General features: G+C 55.5%; 1 protein-coding gene across 1 annotated transcript in view; it reads right to left on the reverse strand.

Annotated features, from left to right (window-relative positions):
- Positions 1–893: 893 nt before the first annotated feature.
- Positions 894–20,331, reverse strand: part of LOC136305950 (chromodomain-helicase-DNA-binding protein 8-like) — a gene marked incomplete at its 3' end in the record, with an annotated part of 41,755 nt that continues 22,317 nt past the window's right edge. The window contains 16 exon segments of the mRNA XM_066209277.1: positions 894–951; positions 1,924–1,987; positions 3,480–3,594; positions 4,430–4,533; positions 5,457–5,546; positions 6,952–7,105; positions 8,895–9,094; positions 10,331–10,623; positions 12,544–12,654; positions 13,199–13,378; positions 14,088–14,255; positions 15,656–15,851; positions 16,733–16,946; positions 17,908–18,163; positions 19,074–19,217; positions 19,903–20,079. Coding sequence (XP_066065374.1) covers positions 894–951; positions 1,924–1,987; positions 3,480–3,594; positions 4,430–4,533; positions 5,457–5,546; positions 6,952–7,105; positions 8,895–9,094; positions 10,331–10,623; positions 12,544–12,654; positions 13,199–13,378; positions 14,088–14,255; positions 15,656–15,851; positions 16,733–16,946; positions 17,908–18,163; positions 19,074–19,217; positions 19,903–20,079 — 2,524 coding nt within the window.

Raw genomic sequence — 20,331 nt, forward strand, 5'->3', positions numbered from 1 at the left:
GATGTTGGGGGAGATTCGGGAGATTTGGGGTGAATTTGGGGGATTTGGCTGAACTTGGGAGAATTGGGCTGAATTTGGGGGATTTTGGTGGATTTTGGGTGGAATTTGGGGGATTTGGGGTCAGTTTGGGGGATTTGGGGGGGAATTCGGGGAGAATTGGGGGGATTTGGGGGGAATTTGGGGAATTTGGGGAGATTTGGGGGAGATTCAGGAGATTTGGGGTGAATTTGGGGGATTTTTGGGGGATTTGGGGTGAATTTGGGGGATTTGGGGTCCGTTTGGGGGATTTGGGGGGAATTTGGGGAGATTCGGGGGCAATTTGGGGATTTGAGGTTAATTCGGGGGATTTGGGGTGAATTTGGGGAATTTTGGGTCACTTTGGGGAGATCTGGGGAGAATTTGGGGAGATTTGGGGTGAATTCGGTGAAATTTGGGGTGAATTTGGGGAATTATGGGGTGAAATCGGGGGAGATTTTGGGTGAATTTGGGGATTTTGGGTCATTTGGGGAGATTTGGGGTTAATTCGGGGGATTTGGGGTGAATTTGGGGCGTTTGGAGTCAGTTTGGGGTGAATTTGGGGTGAATTTGGGGGGATTTGGGGCGGGTTTGGGGGGCTCAGGGTCACTCTGGGAATTTGGGGGATTTTTGGACAATTTGGGGATTTTGGGTTTTTTGGGGGAAGTTTTGGGGATTTTGGGTTTTTTGGGGATTTTTGGGGGATTTTGGGGTTTTTTGGGGGGGAATTTTGGGATTTTGGGGGTTTTGGGGGGTTTTTTGGGGGTTTTTTGGGGATTTTGGGGTTTTTTGAGGGGGGAATTTTGGGGATTTTGGGGTTTTTTGGGGTGGGAAATTTTGGGGATTTTGGGGTTTTTTTGGGGTCCCCCCCCGTTTACCGTCGTCCCCGTCCACCACCGAGATCTCCTCGTCTCGGGCCCCGGCCAGGGGGTCACTCTGGGGGGTCAAAGGTCACCAAATGTCCCCAACCCCACCCCAAAAAACGGGGGGGAGGGGGGGGAACAGGAATTTGGGGGAAAAAAACCGAAATTTTGGGGAAAAAAATTAAAATTTTTGGGCAAAACCCCAGAGATTTTGGGTGAAAAAAACCTGAAATTTTTGGGAATAAAACTGAAATTTTTGGGAAAACAAAACAATCAAAATTTTGGGGAAAAAAAATTCAAAATTTTTAAGGAAAAAAACCCCTAAAAATTTGGGGAAAAAGCCAAAATTTTGGGGGTGAGACCCAAAACCCTGAGAAGAAAACCGTGGAATTTTGGGGGGAAAAACCTCAAAATTTCGAGGAGAAACCCCAGGATTTTGGGGGCGAAAAAAATAGAAATTTTTTGGGAAAAAAGTAAAAATTTTGGGGGGAAACACCCCCGAAATTTTGGCTGAAAAAAACCTGAAATTTTTCGGAATAAAACCAAAATTTTTGGGAAAATAATCAAAATTTTGGAGGGAAAACAAAAATTAAAATTTGGGGGGAAAAAAACGCCGAAATTTTGGGGGAAAAAAAAGGAAATCTGAGGGGGAAAAATCCCAAAATTTTTGGGAAAAAAAATGGAAATTAGGAGGAGGAAAAAGTTGAAATTTGGGGGGAAAAAAATCCCAAAATTTTGGTGAAAAAAGGGAAATTAGGGAGGGAAAAAATTTGGAATTTGGGGGGAGAAAACATTGAAATTTGGGGGAAAAAAAAATCCCAAAATTTTGGTGAAAAAATGGAAATTAGGGAGGAAAAAATTTGAAATTTGGGGGGAGAAAACATTGAAATTTGGGGGGAAAAAAATCCCAAAATTTTGGTGAAAAAATGGAAATTAGGGAGGGAAAAATTTGAAATTTGGGGGGAAAAAAATCCCAAAATTTTGGTGAAAAAAGGGAAATTAGGGAGGGAAAAAAGCTGGAGTTTGGGGTGGGGTTCGCTCTCACCTCGTCCGCCGCTCCCTGCAGCGGTTTGTACTCGGGGTCCTCGGCGTCCTTGTCCAGGTCGGCCCTAAGAACAAAACCCCCAAAGGGGCGGAGCTGACCCCAAAGGGGCGGAGCTGACCCCAAAAGGGGCGGGGCTGACCCCCAAAGGGGCGGAGCTGGCCCCAGAGGGCGGCGGGAGCCTCAGCCCCGTGGCTGCACTCAGCCCGGCCGCTGCCGGTCGGTATTAGCATGGCTGGGTCATCACCGGCTCCGCCTTGGGGGGGAAAAAACGGGATTTGGGGCAAAAAAACCGGAAAACCTGGGGGGAAGAAATGGAATTTGGGGGAAAAACGGAAAATCTGGGGGGAAAAAACGGAATTTGGGGGATAAACCAGGAAATCTGGGGAGAAAAAACGGAATTTGGGGGGAAAAAATGGGTTTGGGGGGGAAAAACGGGATTTGGGGCAAAACAAGGGGTTTGGGGGAAAGAAAATGGAATTTGGGGGGGGGGAAATGGAATTTGGGGGAAAAAATGGAATTTGGGGAAAAACCGGAAAATTTGGGGAGAAAAAAACGGAATTTTGGGGGGGGAAAAATGGATTTGGGGGGGAAAAAATGGGATTTGGGGAAAAAAACCCTGAAAATCTGGGGGGAAAAAATGGAATTTGGGGGAAAAAAATGGATTTGGGGGGAAAAAATGGGTTTGGGGGGAAAAAAAACGGGTTTGGGGGAAAACCCAGAAAATTTGCAGAGAAAAAATGGAATTTTGGGGGGGGGAAATGGATTTGGGGGAAAAAAATGGAATTTGGGGAAAAAACGGAAAATCTGGGGGGGAAAAAACAAAATTTGGGGAGAAAAAATGGAATTTGGGGGAAAAAGCCGAATTTGGGGAGGTTTGGGGCGCTCAGAAAACAGGAATTATCAAATGGACAGAAAGAGACTCAAAAATCAGCCCGAAAGCACCGGAAATCCACCCAAAATCCCCCAAAACAACCCAAAATCCCCCAAATTCCCCCAAATTTCCCTGAAATTTCCCCAAATTTCCCCCAAATTTGCCCAAAACTCCCCCAAATTTTCCCAAATTTCCCCAAATTTTCCCAAATTTCCCCAAACTCCCCCAATTCCCCCAAATCTCCCCAAAATTCCCCCAAATTTCCCCCAAATTTTCCCAAATCCCTCCAGAATTCCCCCAAATTTCCCCAAAATTACAATTCTCCCCCAAATTCCCCCAAATCTCCCCCAAATTTCCCCAAAATTCCCCCAAATTCCCCCAAATCTCCCCCAAATTCCCCCAAAATTCCCCCAAATTTCCCCAAATCCCCCAAATTTCCCCAAACTCCCCCAAAATTCCCCAAACCAGCTGAAATTCCCCCAAATTTCCCCCAAATTCTCCCCAAATTTCCCCCAAATTCCCCCAAATTTCCCCAAAATTCCAATTCTCCCCCAAATTTCCCCCAATTTCCCCCAAATTCCCCCAAAATTCCCCCAAACTCCCCCAAATCTCCCCAAATTCTCCCCAAACTCCCCCCGAATCTCCCCAGGTCCGCCCCGATTCTCCCCGACTTCGGGCGCCTCACCCCTCGGGCCCCTCGAGCCGCTGCTCGGCCGCCACGGCCTCGGCCTCGGGCCCGCCGACCCGGCCCAGGAAGCAGAGGGCGGGGTCCGCCCGCATCGTCTGGTACCGCTCGTAGCCTGGAGGGCGAAGGAGATCGCCCCGAACGTCAGTCAGTCAACAAAAAATGGGAAAAAAACCCCAAAATAGAAAAAATTCCCATAAAAATAACCCAAAATAACCCAAAATAACCCAAAAGGCACCGAGATCGCCCCGGAAATCAGTCAGTCAACAAGAAATGGGAAAAAACCCCCAAAATAGAAAAAATTCCCATGGAAATAACCCAAAATGTGCCCAAAAGGCACCGAGATCGCCCCGGAAATCAGTCAGTCAACAAAAAATGGAAAAAAAACCCCAAAATAGAAAAAATTCCCATGGAAATAACCCAAAATAACCCAAAAGGCACCGAGATCGCCCCGAACATCAGTCAGTCAACAAAAAATGGGAAAAAAAACCCCGAAAACAGAAAAAATTCCCATGGAAATAACCCAAAATACACGGAAATCACCCCAAAATTAAATTAAGAAAAAAGAGGAAAAAAACCCCCCAAAATAGAAAAAAAATTCCCATAAAAATAACCCAGAATTAACCCAAAATACACGGAAATCGCCCCAAAAAACGGATTAAAAAAAGGGGGAAAAAATCCCATTAAACCCCCCCCCCAAAAATCACCAAATTTGGTAAAAAAAAAGGGAAAAAAATCCCATTAAAACTGCCCAAAAAATCACTTAAAAACAGAAAAAAAAACCCCATTAAAACCACCCCAAAAATCCCCAAAATCGGTTAAAAACAGAGCAAAAAAACCCCATTGAAACCCCCCCAAAACCACGGAAATTGCCCCAAAAATTGGAAAATCCCCAGTGGAACCGCCCGCCGCCCCCCGGCCCCGGATTTCGGTTTCTGCCCCGTTCTTACCGTGTTTGAAGACCCCGAGGAGCAGAGACTTGTCGGCCTCGGGGTCCCACCAGGCCCAGGGCGCCTCCAGCTGCTCCAGCAGCGGGAACCAGATGTGGACCTCGCTGGGGGGACGGAGATCGGGGTCAGGGACCCCGAAAACGGGATTAGGGACCCCGAAAACGCGATCAGGGACCCCGAAAATGGGGAAAGGGACCCCGAAAACGGGATCAGGGATCCCGAAAATGGGATCAGGGACCCCGAAAATGGGATCAGGGACCCTGAAAATGGGATCAGGGACCCCGAAAATGGGATCAGGGACCCCGAAAATGGGGAGAACGACCCCGAAAATGGGATCAGGGACCCCAAAAATGGGATCAGGGACCCCGAAAATGGGGAAAAAAACCCCAAAATGAGATCAGGGACCTTAAAAATGGGATCAGGGAGCCCCAGATTGGGGGAAAAAAACCCAAAAATGGGATCAGGGACCCCGAAAATAGGAAAAAACTTCTCAAAAACGAGGTCAGGAACCCAAAAATAGGGAAAGAACTCAAAAAATGGGGAAAAAACCCCAAAAATGAGAAAAAAAAGACCAAAAATGAGATCAGGGACCCCGAAAATAGGAAAAAAAACTCCAAAAATGGATCAGAGACCCCAAAAAATGGGGAAAGAACCCCAAAAATGGGGAGAGGGACCCCGAAAATACAAAAAAAAAACCCCAAAAAACAAAAAAATGAGATCGAGGGCCCCAAAAATGGGGAAAAAACCCCAAAAATGAGGAAAAAACCCCCAAACTCGGGGCCAGGGACCGCAAGAAACGGGGAGAGGGACCCAAACCCCCCAAAACCGCCCAATCCACCCCAAAAAGGGTCCGGAGACTCTCCAGCCAACCCCCAAACCCCAAAAACCTCTCCAAACCCTAAAACCCCCAAACCTGCCCCAAAAATACCCCGAAAACCAAAACAAAAACCCCCAAAATGCCTCGAAAAAACCCCCAAACGCCCCAAAAATCAAAAAACCGCCCCAAAGCCCAAATCGCGGAGCTCACCTGGCGCTGGCGCCGGCCAGAACCTTCTCGGCCTGGTCGCCGATCACCTCGTGCTGCAGGAAATGCAACATCCGCACCCGCAGCAGGATCCTGGGAACGACCCGAAAAGACCCAAAAATCGGTGAAATCCACCCGAAAAACCACCAAAATCGAAAAAAACACCCAAAAAACCCCAAAATTGGACAAAAAAACCCCCAAAAACGGCCAAAATAACCCAAAAAACCCTCAAAAAAACCCCCAAAACCAGCCCCAGGAAATGCGACACCTGCACCCGCAGCAGGATCCTGGGAACGACCCGAAAATCGGTGAAATCCACCCGAAAAACCACCAAAATCGAAAAGAACACCCCAAATAACCCAAAATTGGACAAAATTGGCCAAAAAAAACCCCAAAAACCAGCCAGAAAACCCCCAAAACCAGCCCCAGGAAATGCGACACCTGCACCCGCAGCAGGATCCTGGGAACCACCCAAAAAGACCCAAAAATCGGTGAAATCCACCCGAAAAACATCAAAATTGAAAAAAACATCCAAAAAACCCCAAAATTGGACAAAAAAACCCCCAAAAACGGCCAAAATAACCCAAAAAAACCCCAAAAAACCCCCAAAACCAGCCCCAGGAAATGCGACATCCGCACCCGCAGCAGGATCCTGGGAACGACCCGAAAATCGGTGAAATCCACCCGAAAAACCACCAGAATCGAAAAAAACACCCAAAAAACCCCAAAATTGGACAAAAAACCCCCCAAAACCCCCAAAAACGGCCAAAAAATTCCCCCAAAAAATCCCCCCAAAATATCCCAAAAAAGACACAAAAAAACCCTGCAAATAATCCAAAAAAATCCCAAAAAATCCTTAAAAAAATCCCCCCCAAAAAAACCCCCCAAAAAACACTCAAAAATTCCCAAAAAACCCCCCAAAAATCCCCAAAAAATCCCCCAAAAAACCCAAAAAAAATCCCCCCAAAATATCCCAAAAAACGACACAAAAAAACCTGCAGATACTCCAAAAATAATCCCAAAAAATCCACAAAAAAATCCACAAAAAAAATCCCAAAAAACCACTCAAAAATTCTTAAAAAAATCTCGAAAAATCCCCCCAAAAAATCCCAAAAAAAGCCAAAAAAATCCACAAAAACATCCCAAAAAACCACTCAAAAATTCTTAAAAAAAATCTCGAAAAAATCCCCCAAAAAATCCCCCAAAATCCACAAAAACATCCCAAAAAACCACTCAAAAATTCTTAAAAAAAATCTCGAAAAAAACCCCCCAAAAAATCCCAAAAAATCCACAAAAAAATCCCAAAAAACCACTCAAAAATTCCCACAAATATCCCGAAACATTCCAAAAAACTCAAAAAAAAATCCCCCAAAAAATCCAAAAAAAAATCCAAAAAAAATCCAAAAAAAATCCCCAAAAAATCCAAAAAATCCCCAAAAAATCCCCAAAAAATCCCCAAAATTCCCGCGATTCCGCGGAAGCTCGCCGGCGCGCTCACTTGGTGCTCTGGTGTTTGAGGTGCCGCCGGTAGCCGTCGTCCTGCAGCAGCCCCTCGGGGTTGTGGCGCCGCAGCCACTCGGCGCCCGGAGCTTCCGGAACCTTCGGCGGCTTCTTCCCCTTGCGCCCGCGGGGCAGGGACGGGGACAGCGAGCCTGGGGGGCACCAACACCCGAAATCACCCAAAACTGTCCAAAATCCACCCAAAATTGCCCAAAATCACCCAAAACTGTCCAAAATCCACCCAAAATTGCCCAAAATCACCCAAAACTGTCCAAAATCCACCCAAAATTATCCTAAATTGACCCGAAATTGTCCAAATTCAATTGTTCCCCTTGCGCCCGCGGGGCAGGGACGGGGACAGCGAGCCTGGGGGGCACCAACACCCGAAATCACCCAAAACTGTCCAAAATCCACCCAAAATTGCCCAAAATCACCCAAAACTGTCCAAAATCCACCCAAAATTATCCTAAATCGACCCGAAATTGTCCAAATTCAATTGTTCCCCTTGCGCCCGCGGGGCAGGGACGGGGACAGCGAGCCTGGGGGGCACCAACACCCGAAATCACCCCAAATCCACCCGGAATTATCCCAAAGCCACCCAAAATCACCCCAAATCCACCCAAAACTACCCGAAATCCACCCGAAATTATCCTAAATCCACCCAAAATTATCCTAAATCTATCCAAAATTGTCCTAAATCCACCCAAAATTATCCTAAATCCACCCAAAATCATCCCAAATCCACCCAAAATTGTCCTAAATCCACCCGAAATTGTCCTAAATCTATCCAAAATTGTCCTAAATCCATCCAAAATTGTCCTAAATCCACCCAAAATTGTCCTAAATCCACCCAAAATTGTCCTAAATCCACCCAAAATTGTCCTAAATCCACCCAAAATCATCCCAAATCCACCCAAAATTATCCTAAATCCATCCAAAATTATTCTAAATCTATCCAAAATTGTCCTAAATCCACCCAAAATTGTCCTAAATCCACCCAAAATCATCCCAAATCCACCCAAAATTATCCTAAATCCATCCAAAATTATCCTAAATCTATCCAAAATTGTCCTAAATCCACCCAAAATTGTCCTAAATCCACCCAAAATTATCCTAAATCCACCCAAAATTGTACTAAATCCACCCAAAATCATCCCAAATCCACCCGAAATTATCCTAAATCCATCCAAAATTATCCTAAATCTACCCAAAATTGTCCAAAATTGACCCAAAATTGTCCAAATTCAATTGTTCCCCTTGCGGCCGCGGGGCAGGGACGGGGACAGCGAGCCTGGGGGGCACCAACACCCAAAATCCACCCAAAATCACCCGAAATTATCCCAAAGCCACCCAAAACTACCCGAAATTCACCCAAAATTGCCCAAAATCACCCAAAATTATCCTAAAGCCGCACAAAACTATCTGAAATCCACCCAAAATCACCTAAAATCACCCAAAATGACCCAAAATCACCCAAAACTGACCCAAATCCACCCAAAAATCACCTAAACTGACCCAAAATCCAGGTGAGCCCAGGTGTCTCACCTGTGCAGCCAGGTGCGCTCCTGACCACAGGTGACCCCGAACCCCTCCCAGGTGACCCCAGGTGACCCCTCACCCCTCCCAGGTGTCCCCAGGTGTCCCCAGGTGTCCCCAGGTGTCCCCAGGTGACCCCAGGTGTCCCCAGGTGACCCCTCACTCCTCCCAGGTGACCCCAGGTGTCCCCAGGTGTCCCCAGGTGACCCCAAACCCCTCCCAGGCGTCCCCAGGTGTCCCCAGGTGACCCCAAACCCCTCCCAGGTGTCCCCAGGTGTCCCCAGGTGTCCCCAGGTGACCCCAAACCCCTCCCAGGCGTCCCCAGGTGACCCCAGGTGACCCCAAAGCCCTCCCAGGTGACCCCAGGTGTCCCCAGGTGAGCCCAGGTGTCCCCAGGTGTCTCACCTGCGCAGCCAGGTGCGCTCCGGGCCCGCCCGTTCCCGCCGGGTGCCAGCAGCGCCCAGGTGCTGGCCCGCGTGCCGGCGTCGCCCCGGAAGTGCAGCAGGCAGAAGAGGAGGATGGCCCTGGCCACGCCCTCGGCCTCGCGCTCCGACAGGCGGCGCTGCCAGCGCCCAGGTGCGCTCAGCTCCCGCCAGCGGCCCCACCTGGGCCACAGGGCAGCCACGGCTCGCCGGGGTCCTCGGGCGCGTCCCGGGCGTGCCCAGGTGACCCCAAACCCCTCCCCGCTGTGCCCAGGTGTCCCCAAACCCCTCCCCCCTGTGCCCAGGTGACCCCAAACCCCTCCCCCCTGTGCCCAGGTGTGCCCAGGTGACCCCAAACCCCTCCCCCCTGTGCCCAGGTGACCCCACAGGTGACCCCAAACCCCTCCCCCCTGTGCCCAGGTGTGCCCAGGTGACCCCAAACCCCTCCCCGCTGTGCCCAGGTGTGCCCAGGTGACCCCAAACCCCTCCCCGCTGTGCCCAGGTGACCCCAAACCCCTCCCCCCTGTGCCCAGGTGTGCCCAGGTGACCCCAAACCCCTCCCCCCTGTGCCCAGGTGTGCCCAGGTGACCCCAAACCCCTCCCCCCTGTGCCCAGGTGTGCCCAGGTGACCCCAAACCCCTCCCCCCTGTGCCCAGGTGACCCCAAACCCCTCCCCGCTGTGCCCAGGTGACCCCACAGGTGACCCCAAACCCCTCCCCCCTGTGCCCAGGCGTGCCCAGGTGACCCCAAACCCCTCCCCGCTACGCCCAAGTGTGGCCCAGATATCCCCAGGTGTGTCCCAGGTGTCCCCAGGTGTGTCCCAAGTGTCCCCAGGTGTGTCCCCAGGTGTGCCCAGGTGTCCCCAGCTGTCCCAGGTGTGTCCCCAGGTGTCCCCAGGCGTGTCCCAGGTGTCCCCAGGTGTGTCCCCAGGTGTGTCCCCAGGTGTCCCCAGGTGTGTCCCAAGTGTCCCCAGGTGTGTCCCAGGTGTCCCCAGGTGTGTCCCAAGTGTCCCCAGGTGTCCCCAGGTGTGTCCCCAGGTGTGTCCCCAGGTGTCCCCAGGTGTGTCCCCAGGTGTCCCCAGGTGTGTCCCCAGGTGTGTCCCAGGTGTCCCCAGGTGTGTCCCCAGGTGTCCCCAGGTGTGTCCCCAGGTGTGCCCAGGTGTGTCCCAGGTGTCCCCAGAGTGTCCCCAGGTGTGTCCCAGGTGTGTCCCCAGGTGTCCCCAGGTGTGCCCAGGTGTCCCCAGGTGTGTTCCCAGGTGTGTCCCAGGTGTGTCCCCAGGTGTTCCCAGGTGTATCCCAGGTGTCCCCAGGTGTGTCCCCAGGTGTATCCCAGCTGTCCCCAGGTGTGTCCCCAGGTGTCCCCAGGTGTGTCCCAGGTGTGTCCCCAGGTGTGCCCAGGTGTGTCCCAGGTGCTCCTCACCCGTAGACCATCAGGTGTCTCTCCACCCTCAGGCACTCGCTCCTCCCGAAGGGCTGCGGGGGCGCGGCCGGAGCGGCCGGAGGCGGCAGCAGCTGACCGCCGGGCTGCTGACCGCCGTGCTGACCGCCGTGCTGACCGCCGTGGTGACCGCGGCGTGAGCGGCCACTCCTGTCCGGCCGCTCCAGGTCGTCGTCGCTGTCCAGGTCCGAGAACTCCACCAGGTCGTCGTCGCGCAGCGTGCTGAAGTGCCGGGTCTGCTTCCGGACACGGGGCGTGTCGATGACCAGCGTGTTCTGGGGGTCAAAGGGCAAAGGGCAGGGATGGTCAGTGATGGTCAGGGATGGTCAGTGATGGTCAGTGATGGTCAGTGATGGTCAGGGATGGTCAGTGATGGTCAGTGATGGTCAGGGATGGTCAGTGATGGTCAGTGGTCACTGAGGGTGCTGAAGTGCCGGGTCTGCTTCCGGACACGGGGCGTGTCGATGACCAGCGTGTTCTGGGGGTCAAAGGGCAAAGGGCAGGGATGGTCAGTGATGGTCAGGGATGGTCAGTGATGGTCAGTGATGGTCAGTGATGGTCAGGGATGGTCAGTGATGGTCAGTGATGGTCAGGGATGGTCAGTGATGGTCAGTGGTCACTGAGGGTGCTGAAGTGCCGGGTCTGCTTCCGGACACGGGGCGTGTCGATGACCAGCGTGTTCTGGGGGTCAAAGGGCAAAGGTCAGGGATGGTCAGGGATGGTCAGTGAGGGTCAGTGATGGTCAGTGATGGTCAGGGATGGTCAGTGATGGTCAGGGATGGTCAGGGATGGTCAGGGATGGTCAGGGATGGTCAGGGATGGTCAGTGATGGTCAGGGATGGTCAGTGATGGTCAGTGGTCAGTGATGGTCAGGGATGGTCAGGGATGGTCAGTGATGGTCAGTGATGGTCAGTGATGGTCAGTGGTCACTGAGGGCGCTGAAGTGCCGGGTCTGCTTCCGGACACGGGGCGTGTCGATGACCAGCGTGTTCTGGGGGTCAAAGGGCAAAGGGCAGTGAGGGTCAGTGATGGTCAGGGATGGTCAGTGATGGTCAGTGATGGTCAGTGATGGTCAGTGGTCACTGAGGGCGCTGAAGTGCCGGGTCTGCTTCCGGACACGGGGCGTGTCGATGACCAGCGTGTTCTGGGGGTCAAAGGGCAAAGGGCAGTGAGGGTCAGGGATGGTCAGTGATACTCAGTGATGGTCAGTGATGGTCAGTGATGGTCAGTGGTCAGTGATGGTCAGTGGTCAGTGATGGTCAGTGGTCACTGAGGGCGCTGAAGTGCCGGGTCTGCTTCCGGACACGGGGCGTGTCGATGACCAGCGTGTTCTGGGGGTCAAAGGGCAAAGGGCAGTGAGGGTCAGGGATGGTCAGGGATGGTCAGTGATGGTCAGTGGTCAGTGATGGTCAGTGGGACAGGCAATGGTCAGCGGTCAGTGACGGTCAGTGGTCGCTCTGGGTCAGTGGTCACTCAGGGTCAGAGATCAGCAGTTGCTCAGGGTCAGAAGTCAGCGGTCACTCGGGGTCAGAGGTCAGTGGTCACTCAGGGTCAGCGGTCACTCAGGGTCAGAGGTCAGCGAGCACGGACACTGGCCAGCAGGGGTGGACACTGTCCAGCGGCGCCTCCGGCCGCAGCCCCACCCAGGTGACCCTTGGACCCCTCCCATCCGACCCCGCCCCCCGTGTGACCCCGCCCACCTGCCCAGGTGTGTCTCACCTTGGCGTTGAGCAGCTCCAGGTCCAGGTCAGGGTTCCTCAGGTGACCCTGTGACCCCTCCCAGGTGTGACCCCACCCCTCAGGTGTGACCTCGCCTGCCCAGGTGTGTCCCCAGGTGTGTCTCACCTGCCCAGGTGTGTCCCCAGGTGTGTCCCCAGGTGTGTCTCACCCATCCAGGTGTGTCCCCAGGTGTGTCCCCAGGTGTGTCCCCAGGTGTGTCTCACCCATCCAGGTGTGTCCCCAGGTGTGTCCCCAGGTGTGTCCCCAGGTGTGTCTCACCCATCCAGGTGTGTCCCCAGGTGTGTCCCCAGGTGTGTCTCACCTGCCCAGGTGTGTCCCCAGGTGTGTCTCACCCATCCAGGTGTGTCCCCAGGTGTGTCTCACCTGCCCAGGTGTGTCCCCAGGTGTGTCCCCAGGTGTGTCTCACCTGCCCAGGTGTGTCCCCAGGTGTGTCTCACCTGCCCAGGTGCGCTCACCTTGGCGTTGAGCAGCTCCAGGTCCAGGTCGGCCTTCTTGGCCCACTTCTGCCAGAAGTTGGGGTCGTCCAGCGCGATGTCCGTGCGGTTCTCGGACGCCACGAAGCTGGCCTGGGGGCAAAGGTCACAGCTCAGGGGGCACGGGTCACCTGGGGGACACCTGGATCTCCTCTAGGACCACCCAACTCCACCTGGACCCACCTCGACCTTCTCCAGGGCCACCCAACCCCACCTGGACACAACCAACCCCACCTGGACCTTCACTAAGGACCACCAAAGGTCACCTGGGCACACCTGGGCACACCTGGGCACACCTGGGTCTTCTCCAGGACCACCCAACCCCACCTGGACCTTCTCGAAGGACCACCAAAGGTCACCTGGGCACACCTGGGTCTTCTCCAGGACCACCCAACTCCACCTAGACCTTCACTAAGGACCACCAAAGGTCACCTGGGCACACCTGGGCACACCTGGATCTTCTCCAGAGCCACCAGACCTTCTCCAGGACCACCCAACTCCCACCTGGACCTTCTCCAAGAGCCTCCAACCCCACCTGGACCTCACCCAGGAGCACCCAACGCCACACCTGGCCACACCCGGGCACACCTGGGCACACCTGGGCACACCCGGGCACACCTGGGCACGGCCGGCTCACCTTGGCGAAGGTGGAGCCCTGGCCCTGGCTCTCGATGGTGATGGTGGTGGAGCGCCGCAGCAGGATCTGCTCGATGTCCTCCTCGCAGAACTTGGCGCCCTCGTCGTCCTCGTCCATGATGGCGGCGTAGGCGCCCTTGCGCAGCAGGTCCTCGATCTCCTTCTTGGAGAACTGCTGGATCTGGGCGGGGACACGGGGCGGGGTCAGCTGGGGGCGGGGTCACCTGGGGGACCACCTGAGCCCCACCCGGAGAACCTGGAGAACCTCAGCTGGGAGAAGCCAAACTTGGAGAAACTCAAATTGGACAAACCCAACCGGACAAACTCAACTGGAGAACCTCAACTTAGGAGAACCTCAACTGGAGAACCTCAACTTGGACAAACTCAACTGGAGAAACTCAACTGGAGAAACTCAACGTGAAGAACCTCGACTTAGGAGAACCTCAACTGGACAAACTCAACTGGAGAACCTCAACTGGAGAACCTCAACTTGGACAAACTCAACTGGAGAAACTCAACGTGGAGAAACTCAACTTGGAGAACCTCAACTGGACAAACTCAACTGGAGAACCTCAACTGGAGAACCTCAACTGGACAAACTCAACTGGAGAACCTCAACTGGAGAACCTCAACTGGACAAACTCAACTGGACAAACTCAACTGGACAAACTCAACTGGACAAACTCAACTGGACAAACTCAACTGGAGAACCTCAACTGGACAAACTCAACTGGAGAACCTCAACTGGAGAACCTCAACTGGACAAACTCAACTTGGAGAACCTCAGCTTGAAGAACCTCAACCTGGAGAACCTCAACCTGGAGAACCCTGGCTGCAGATGACCCCAGATGACCACGAGTGACCCCAGATGACCACGAGTGACCACTGACCCCGGGGATGGAGCCCTCGCGGCCGCTCATGGACTGCAGCACGGCCTTGTCCAGGCCCAGCTTCAGGCTGGCCTTGTCGAACATCTCGCGCTCGTACGAGTTGCGGGTGATGAGGCGGTACACCTTGACGGCCTTGCTCTGCCCGATGCGGTGACACCTGGCCTGCGCCTGCGGGGACAGTGGGGACAGTGGGGACACCCCACAGGTACACCTGCACGGCCCTGCTCTGCCAGGTGCGGTGACACCTGGCCTGGGGACAACTGGGGACACCTGGATGGCGTCCCGGTGCGGGCGGTGAGACCAAACCTCGGGAGAGCCGAGTCCGTGACCCCAAAGCCCAAACCGCACACCTGTGCTCCCCACACCTGTAGATCGCTCTGGGGGCTCCAGTCCGGGTCAAAGGTGACGCAGGTGTTACCCCACACTCACACCTGTTTCACTCTCACCTGTAGATCGCTCTGGGGGCTCCAGTCCGGGTCAAAGGTGACACAGGTGTCACCCCACACCCCACACCTGTGCCCCCCTCACCTGTAGATCGTTCTGGGGGTTCCAGTCCGGGTCAAAGGTGACGCAGGTGTCACCCCACACCCCACACTCACACCTGTGCCCTCACCTGCAGGTCGTTCTGGGGGTTCCAGTCCGAGTCAAAGACGACACAGGTGTCACCCCACACCCCACACTCACACCTGTGCCCTCACCTGCAGGTCGTTCTGGGGGTTCCAGTCCGAGTCGAAGATGACGCAGGTGTCACCCCACACCCCACACTCACACCTGTCCCCACACCCACACCTGTCCCCTCACCTGCAGGTCGTTCTGGGGGTTCCAGTCCGAGTCGAAGATGACGCAGGTGTCACCCCACACCCCACACTCACACCTGTCCCCACACCCACACCTGTCCCCTCACCTGCAGGTCGTTCTGGGGGCTCCAGTCCGAGTCGAAGGTGACACAGGTGTCACCCCACACCCCTCACCCACACCTGTCCCCTCACCTGCAGGTCGCTCTGGGGGTTCCAGTCCGGGTCAAAGGTGACACAGGTGTCACCCCACACCCCACACCCACACCTGTCCCCTCACCTCACACCTGTCCCCTCACCTGCAGGTCGTTCTGGGGGTTCCAGTCCAGGTCAAAGACAACACAGGTGTCACCCCACACTCACACCTGTCCCCTCACCTGCAGGTCGTTCTGGGGGTTCCAGTCCGGGTCACAGGTGACGCAGGTGTCACCCCACACCCCACACTCACACCTGTCCCCACACCCCACACCTGTCCCCTCACCTGCAGGTCGTTCTGGGGGTTCCAGTCCGGGTCAAAGGTGACGCAGGTGTCACCCCACACCCCACACTCACACCTATCCCCTCACCTCACACCTGTCCCCTCACCTGCAGGTCGTTCTGGGGGTTCCAGTCCGAGTCGAAGATGATGCAGGTGTCACCCCACACTCACACCTGTCCCCTCACCTCACACCTGTCCCCTCACCTGCAGGTCGTTCTGGGGGTTCCAGTCCGGGTCAAAGGTGACACAGGTGTCACCCCACACCCCACACCCCACACCCACACCTGTCCCCTCACCTGCAGGTCGTTCTGGGGGTTCCAGTCCGAGTCGAAGATGATGCAGGTGTCGGCCGCCGTCAGGTTGATGCCCAGCCCACCTGCGCGCGTGCACAGCAGGAACACGAACCTGTCCGAGTCGGGGCGGCTGAAGCGGTCGATGGCCGCCTGCCGCAGGTTGCCGCGCACGCGCCCGTCGATGCGCTCGTACGGGTACCTGAGCGGGACAAAAAGGGCAAACGCAACCCCCCAGGTTTGGTCGCAAAATCCGCCTTTTCCCGGTTTTTTTCCCAAAGACGCCCCCGCCTTTCCACGGCTCCTTTTCTCCTGGCCGTCCCCTTCTTTCCGGCCCCTTTTCCTGTCCCAAACCGCCGTGTTCTCCTCGTGGGGATTTTTAATTTCCTCTTCCCAACGCGGAATTTTTTTCCCCTTTTTTTTTTTTCCACCTTTTTTTCCTTTGTTTCTTCATTGGGTTTTTTTTTTTTTTTTTGGTGGTTTTTTTCCCCCATAATTTCAGTTTTTAAACCCAAAACTCCTCATGGTTTCTGGATGAGGAAATCCCCCGGGATGTCCGGGCACCATCCCCTATGCCCCCATTCCCTTTTCCCATTTTTCCCCGTTTCTTCCCCACTTTCTCCCGTTTTTTCCCCATTTTTCCTCCAAAACTCACGTTTTTCTCATTTTTTCCCAATTTCACAGTTTTTCCCCTAATTTTTCTCACTGTTTCTGGCTGAGGTAATCCCCCAGGATGTCTGGGCCCCTTCCCCCACATCCCCATTTCCTTTCCCCATTTTTCCCCCATTTTTTCCCATTTTTCCCCCGTTTTTTCCCCGTTTTTCCCCCGTTTTTTTCCCCAAAATTTACATTTTTCTCATTTTTCCCAATTCCGCACTTTTCCCCCCCGTTTCTTCTCACCATTTCTGGATAAAATAACCCTTCAGGATGTCTGGGCCCCTTCCCCCACATCCCCATTTCCTTTCCCCACTTTCCCCCGTTTTTCCCCCGTTTTTTCCCCGTTTTTCCCCGTTTTTTTCCCCAAAATTCACATTTTTCTCATTTTTCCCGTTTCTCCCCTTTTCCCCCCCGTTTCCCGCTCACCGTTTCTGGATGAGGTAATCCTCCAGGATGTCCAGGCACCTGACCATCTGCGAGAAGACCAGCACCTTGTGCCCACCTGCGCGGAGGCGCGGCAGCAGCTTGTCCAGCAGCACCAGCTTCCCGGCCGAGCGCACCAGCGCCTGCAGCGCCAGGTCGGGCGGCGGCGGCGACGGCAGCGAGGCGCGCAGCTCCGCCACGATCTGCTCCTCCGCACCTGCGCAGGTGAGACGCCGCAGGTGAGACGCAGGTAACACCTCTGGTGAGTGTCGCTGAACCAACACTGATCATCTGTTATCATTGGGATCTCCCTGTAATTCCCCCATTGGCCACAGGGAGGCGCGGAGCTCCGCCACGATCTGCCCCTCCGCACCTGCGCGCAGGTGGGACGGCGACAGGTGAGACGCAGGTGAAGGCGCCAGCGACCACCACCGCTTCCGCCAGGTGACCTCCGTGCCCCACGAGAGCGTCTGCGAGCGACCGCTGGAGAACCGACCTGCGCACCAGGTGTGCCCAGGTGTGCCCAGGTGCAGCCACGTGCGCTCAGGTGTGCGTACACGTACTCAGGTGTGTCAGGTGTATGCCCAGGTACATCCATGTGCACTCAGCTGTGTGCGTGTATGTACTCAGGTGTGTCCCCAGGTGTGTCCATGTGTCCCCAGGTGTATCTATGTGTCCCCAGGTGTATCTGTGTGTGCTCAGGTGTGCTCAGGTGTGTCCCCAGCTATATCTATGTGCACTCAGGTGTATCTATATGTGCTCAGGTGTGTCCCCAGGTGTATCCATGTGTCCCCAGGTGTACCTATGTGTACCCAGGTGTGCTCAGGTGTGTCCCCAGCTATATCTATATGTACTCAGGTATATCTATATGTGCTCAGGTGTGTCCCCAGGTGTATCTATGCGTCCCCAGGTGTATCCATGTGTACTCAGGTGTGCTCAGGTGTGTCCCCAGCTATATCTATGTACACTCAGGTGTATCTATATGTGCTCAGGTGTGTCCCCAGATGGATCCATGTATACCCAGGTGTATCCATGTGTCCCCAGGTGTATCTGCGCGTACTCAGGTGTGCTCAGGTGTGTCCCCAAGTGTATCCATATGCACTCAGGTGTATCTATACGCGCTCAGGTGTGTCCCCACACGCATCTATGCGTCCCCAGGTGGGCCCAGGTGCGCTCACCGTTGATGAGGTAGGGGTGGTTGCAGCACTTGCGCAGCTCCATCATGGTGTTGAGCAGGTTGGGCACGTTGCCGTGGCCCGCGCCCCTGGCCAGGTAGGCGAAGTTGCGCTCCAGGATGGCGCGGTACAGGCGCTTCTGCGCGTTGGTCAGCTCCACCTCGATGATGGTCTCCTGCTTGGGCGCCAGGTTCTTCTCCACGTCCTCCTTGAGCCGCCGCAGCATCATGGGCTTCAGCAGCGCCTGCAGCTTCTGCACCTGCGCAGGTGAGCCGCGCCGCCCGTCACGCCCGGCCGGGGACGGGGCGGCGCCCGGGAGGGGCGGGGACAGGTGGGGTCACACCTGGATGGGCCCAGGTGGGTGGGGTCACACCTGGATAGGCCTGGGGGGGTGTGGGGACAGGTGGGGCCACACCTGGATGGGCCCAGGTGGGCATGGGGACAGGTGCGGCCACACCTAGATAGGCCTAGGTGGGTGGGGTCACACCTGGATAGACCCAGGTGGGTGTGGGGACAGGTGGGGCCCCACCTGGATGGGCCCAGGGGGGTGTGGGGACACCTGGGGTCACACCTGGATGGGCCCAGGGGGGTGTGGGGACACCTGGGGTCACACCTGGATGGGCCCAGGTGGGTGTGGGGACACCTGGGGCTGGTTGGGGTCACACCTGGGCGTACCTGGGAAGCGCTCCGAGATCTCCAGGTGAGCATCCAGCCTACCCACCTCCAAAACCTGAGCAGGTGTGCCCAGGCGTATCCCAGACATCCCCAGGTGTCCCCAGGTGTATCTCAGGTGTGCCCAGGTGTCGCCAGGTGTATCCCAGACATCCCCAGGTGTCCCCAGGTGTATCCCAGGTGTGCCCAGGTGTATCCCAGGTGTCCCCAGGTGTATCCCAGGTGTGCCCAGGTGTATCCCAGGTGTCCCCAGGTGTATCCCAGGTGTCCCCAGGTGTATCCCAGGTGTATCCCAGACATCCCCAGGTGTACCCACATGTATCCCAGGCGTGCCCAGGTGTATCCCAGGTGTCCCCAGATGTATCCCAGGTGTCCCCAGGTGTATCCCAGGTGTGCCCAGGTGTCCCCAGGTGTATCCCAGGTGTGCCCAGGTGTATCCCAAGTGTGCCCAGGTGTATCCCAGGTGTCCCCAGGTGTATCCCAGGTGCGCCGCTCACCTGCTCCTCGGTTTTCAGGTCCCCGAAGTCCTTGAGGAACTCGGCCTCGGAGGGGAACTGGGACGGCTCCAGGAAGTGCAGGAGGCTGAAGAGCTCCTCGACCGTGTTCTGCAGCGGCGTGCCCGTCAGCAGCACCTTGTGCTCCTGCAGGTGCGACAGGTGAGCCAGGTGAGACACCTGGGACAGGTAACGCAGGTGAAACAGCCCAAACGCGGGAGAGAAACGGGGAACAGGTGAGACGAACGAGGAACACGTGGGGCAAGGCAGACGGACCAACGGGACAGGTGGGATAGAGCTGAGGTGGAACACAGGTGAGACGCAGGTGGGGCAGGGGAGACGGAGGGCAGACAGGTGAGACACAGGTGAGGCCGCCTGCAAAGGCCCCGCCCAGCCGGCGACCTGCCGGGGGTCACCAGGAACATCCTGCGGGCGGGCCCAGGTGCGCCCCCAAACCGCCCAGGTGTGCCCAGCTGTATCCCAGGTGTGCCCAGGTGTATCCCAGGTGTCCCCAGGTGTGCCCAGGTGTCCCCAGGGGTGCCTAGGTGTGCCCAAGTGTAACCCAGGTGTACTCCAGGTGTGCCTAGGTGTGCCCAGGTGTGCCCAGGTGTATTCCAGGTGTATCCCCGGGTGTATCCCATGTGTATCCCAGGTGCCCCCAGGTGCGCCCAGGTGTACCAGGTCCATGTGCTTGAGGCTGTCCAGCAGCTTGCAGTGCCGGTTCTTGAGGCGCTGTGACCCCAGGTGTGCCCAGGTGTATCCCGTGTGTACCCAGGTGTATCCCAGGTGTCCCCAGGTGTGCCCAGGTGTGCCCAGGTGCGCCCAGGTGTACCAGGTCCATGTGCTTGAGGCTGTCCAGCAGCTTGCAGTGCCGGTTCTTGAGGCGGTGCGCCTCGTCGATGACCACGCAGCGCCACTGCACCTCGCGCAGCTCGGGGCAGTCGGACAGGATCATCTCGAAGGTGGTGATGAGCGCGTCGAACTTGTACGCGCCCGGGATCAGCCGGCCCTGCAGGTGCGACAGGTGAGTGACAGGTGGGACAGGTGAGGGACAGGTAAGGGATGGGATAAACACAGGACAGGTAAAGGATGCGGAGCAAGTGAAGGACAGGATCGTTCCAAAGGTGGTGATGAAAATATCACTGGGATCAGCCGGCCCTGCAGGTGCGACAGGTGAGTGACAGGTGGGACAGGTGAGAGACAGGTAAGGGATGGGATAAACACAGGACAGGTAAAGGATGCGGAGCAGGTGAAGGACAGG

This window comes from Chamaea fasciata, unplaced genomic scaffold (genome assembly GCF_029207755.1).
Source record: "Chamaea fasciata isolate MVZ Bird 193981 ecotype frontalis unplaced genomic scaffold, bChaFas1.0.hap1 SCAF_822, whole genome shotgun sequence".
Lineage (NCBI taxonomy): Eukaryota > Metazoa > Chordata > Aves > Passeriformes > Sylviidae > Chamaea > Chamaea fasciata.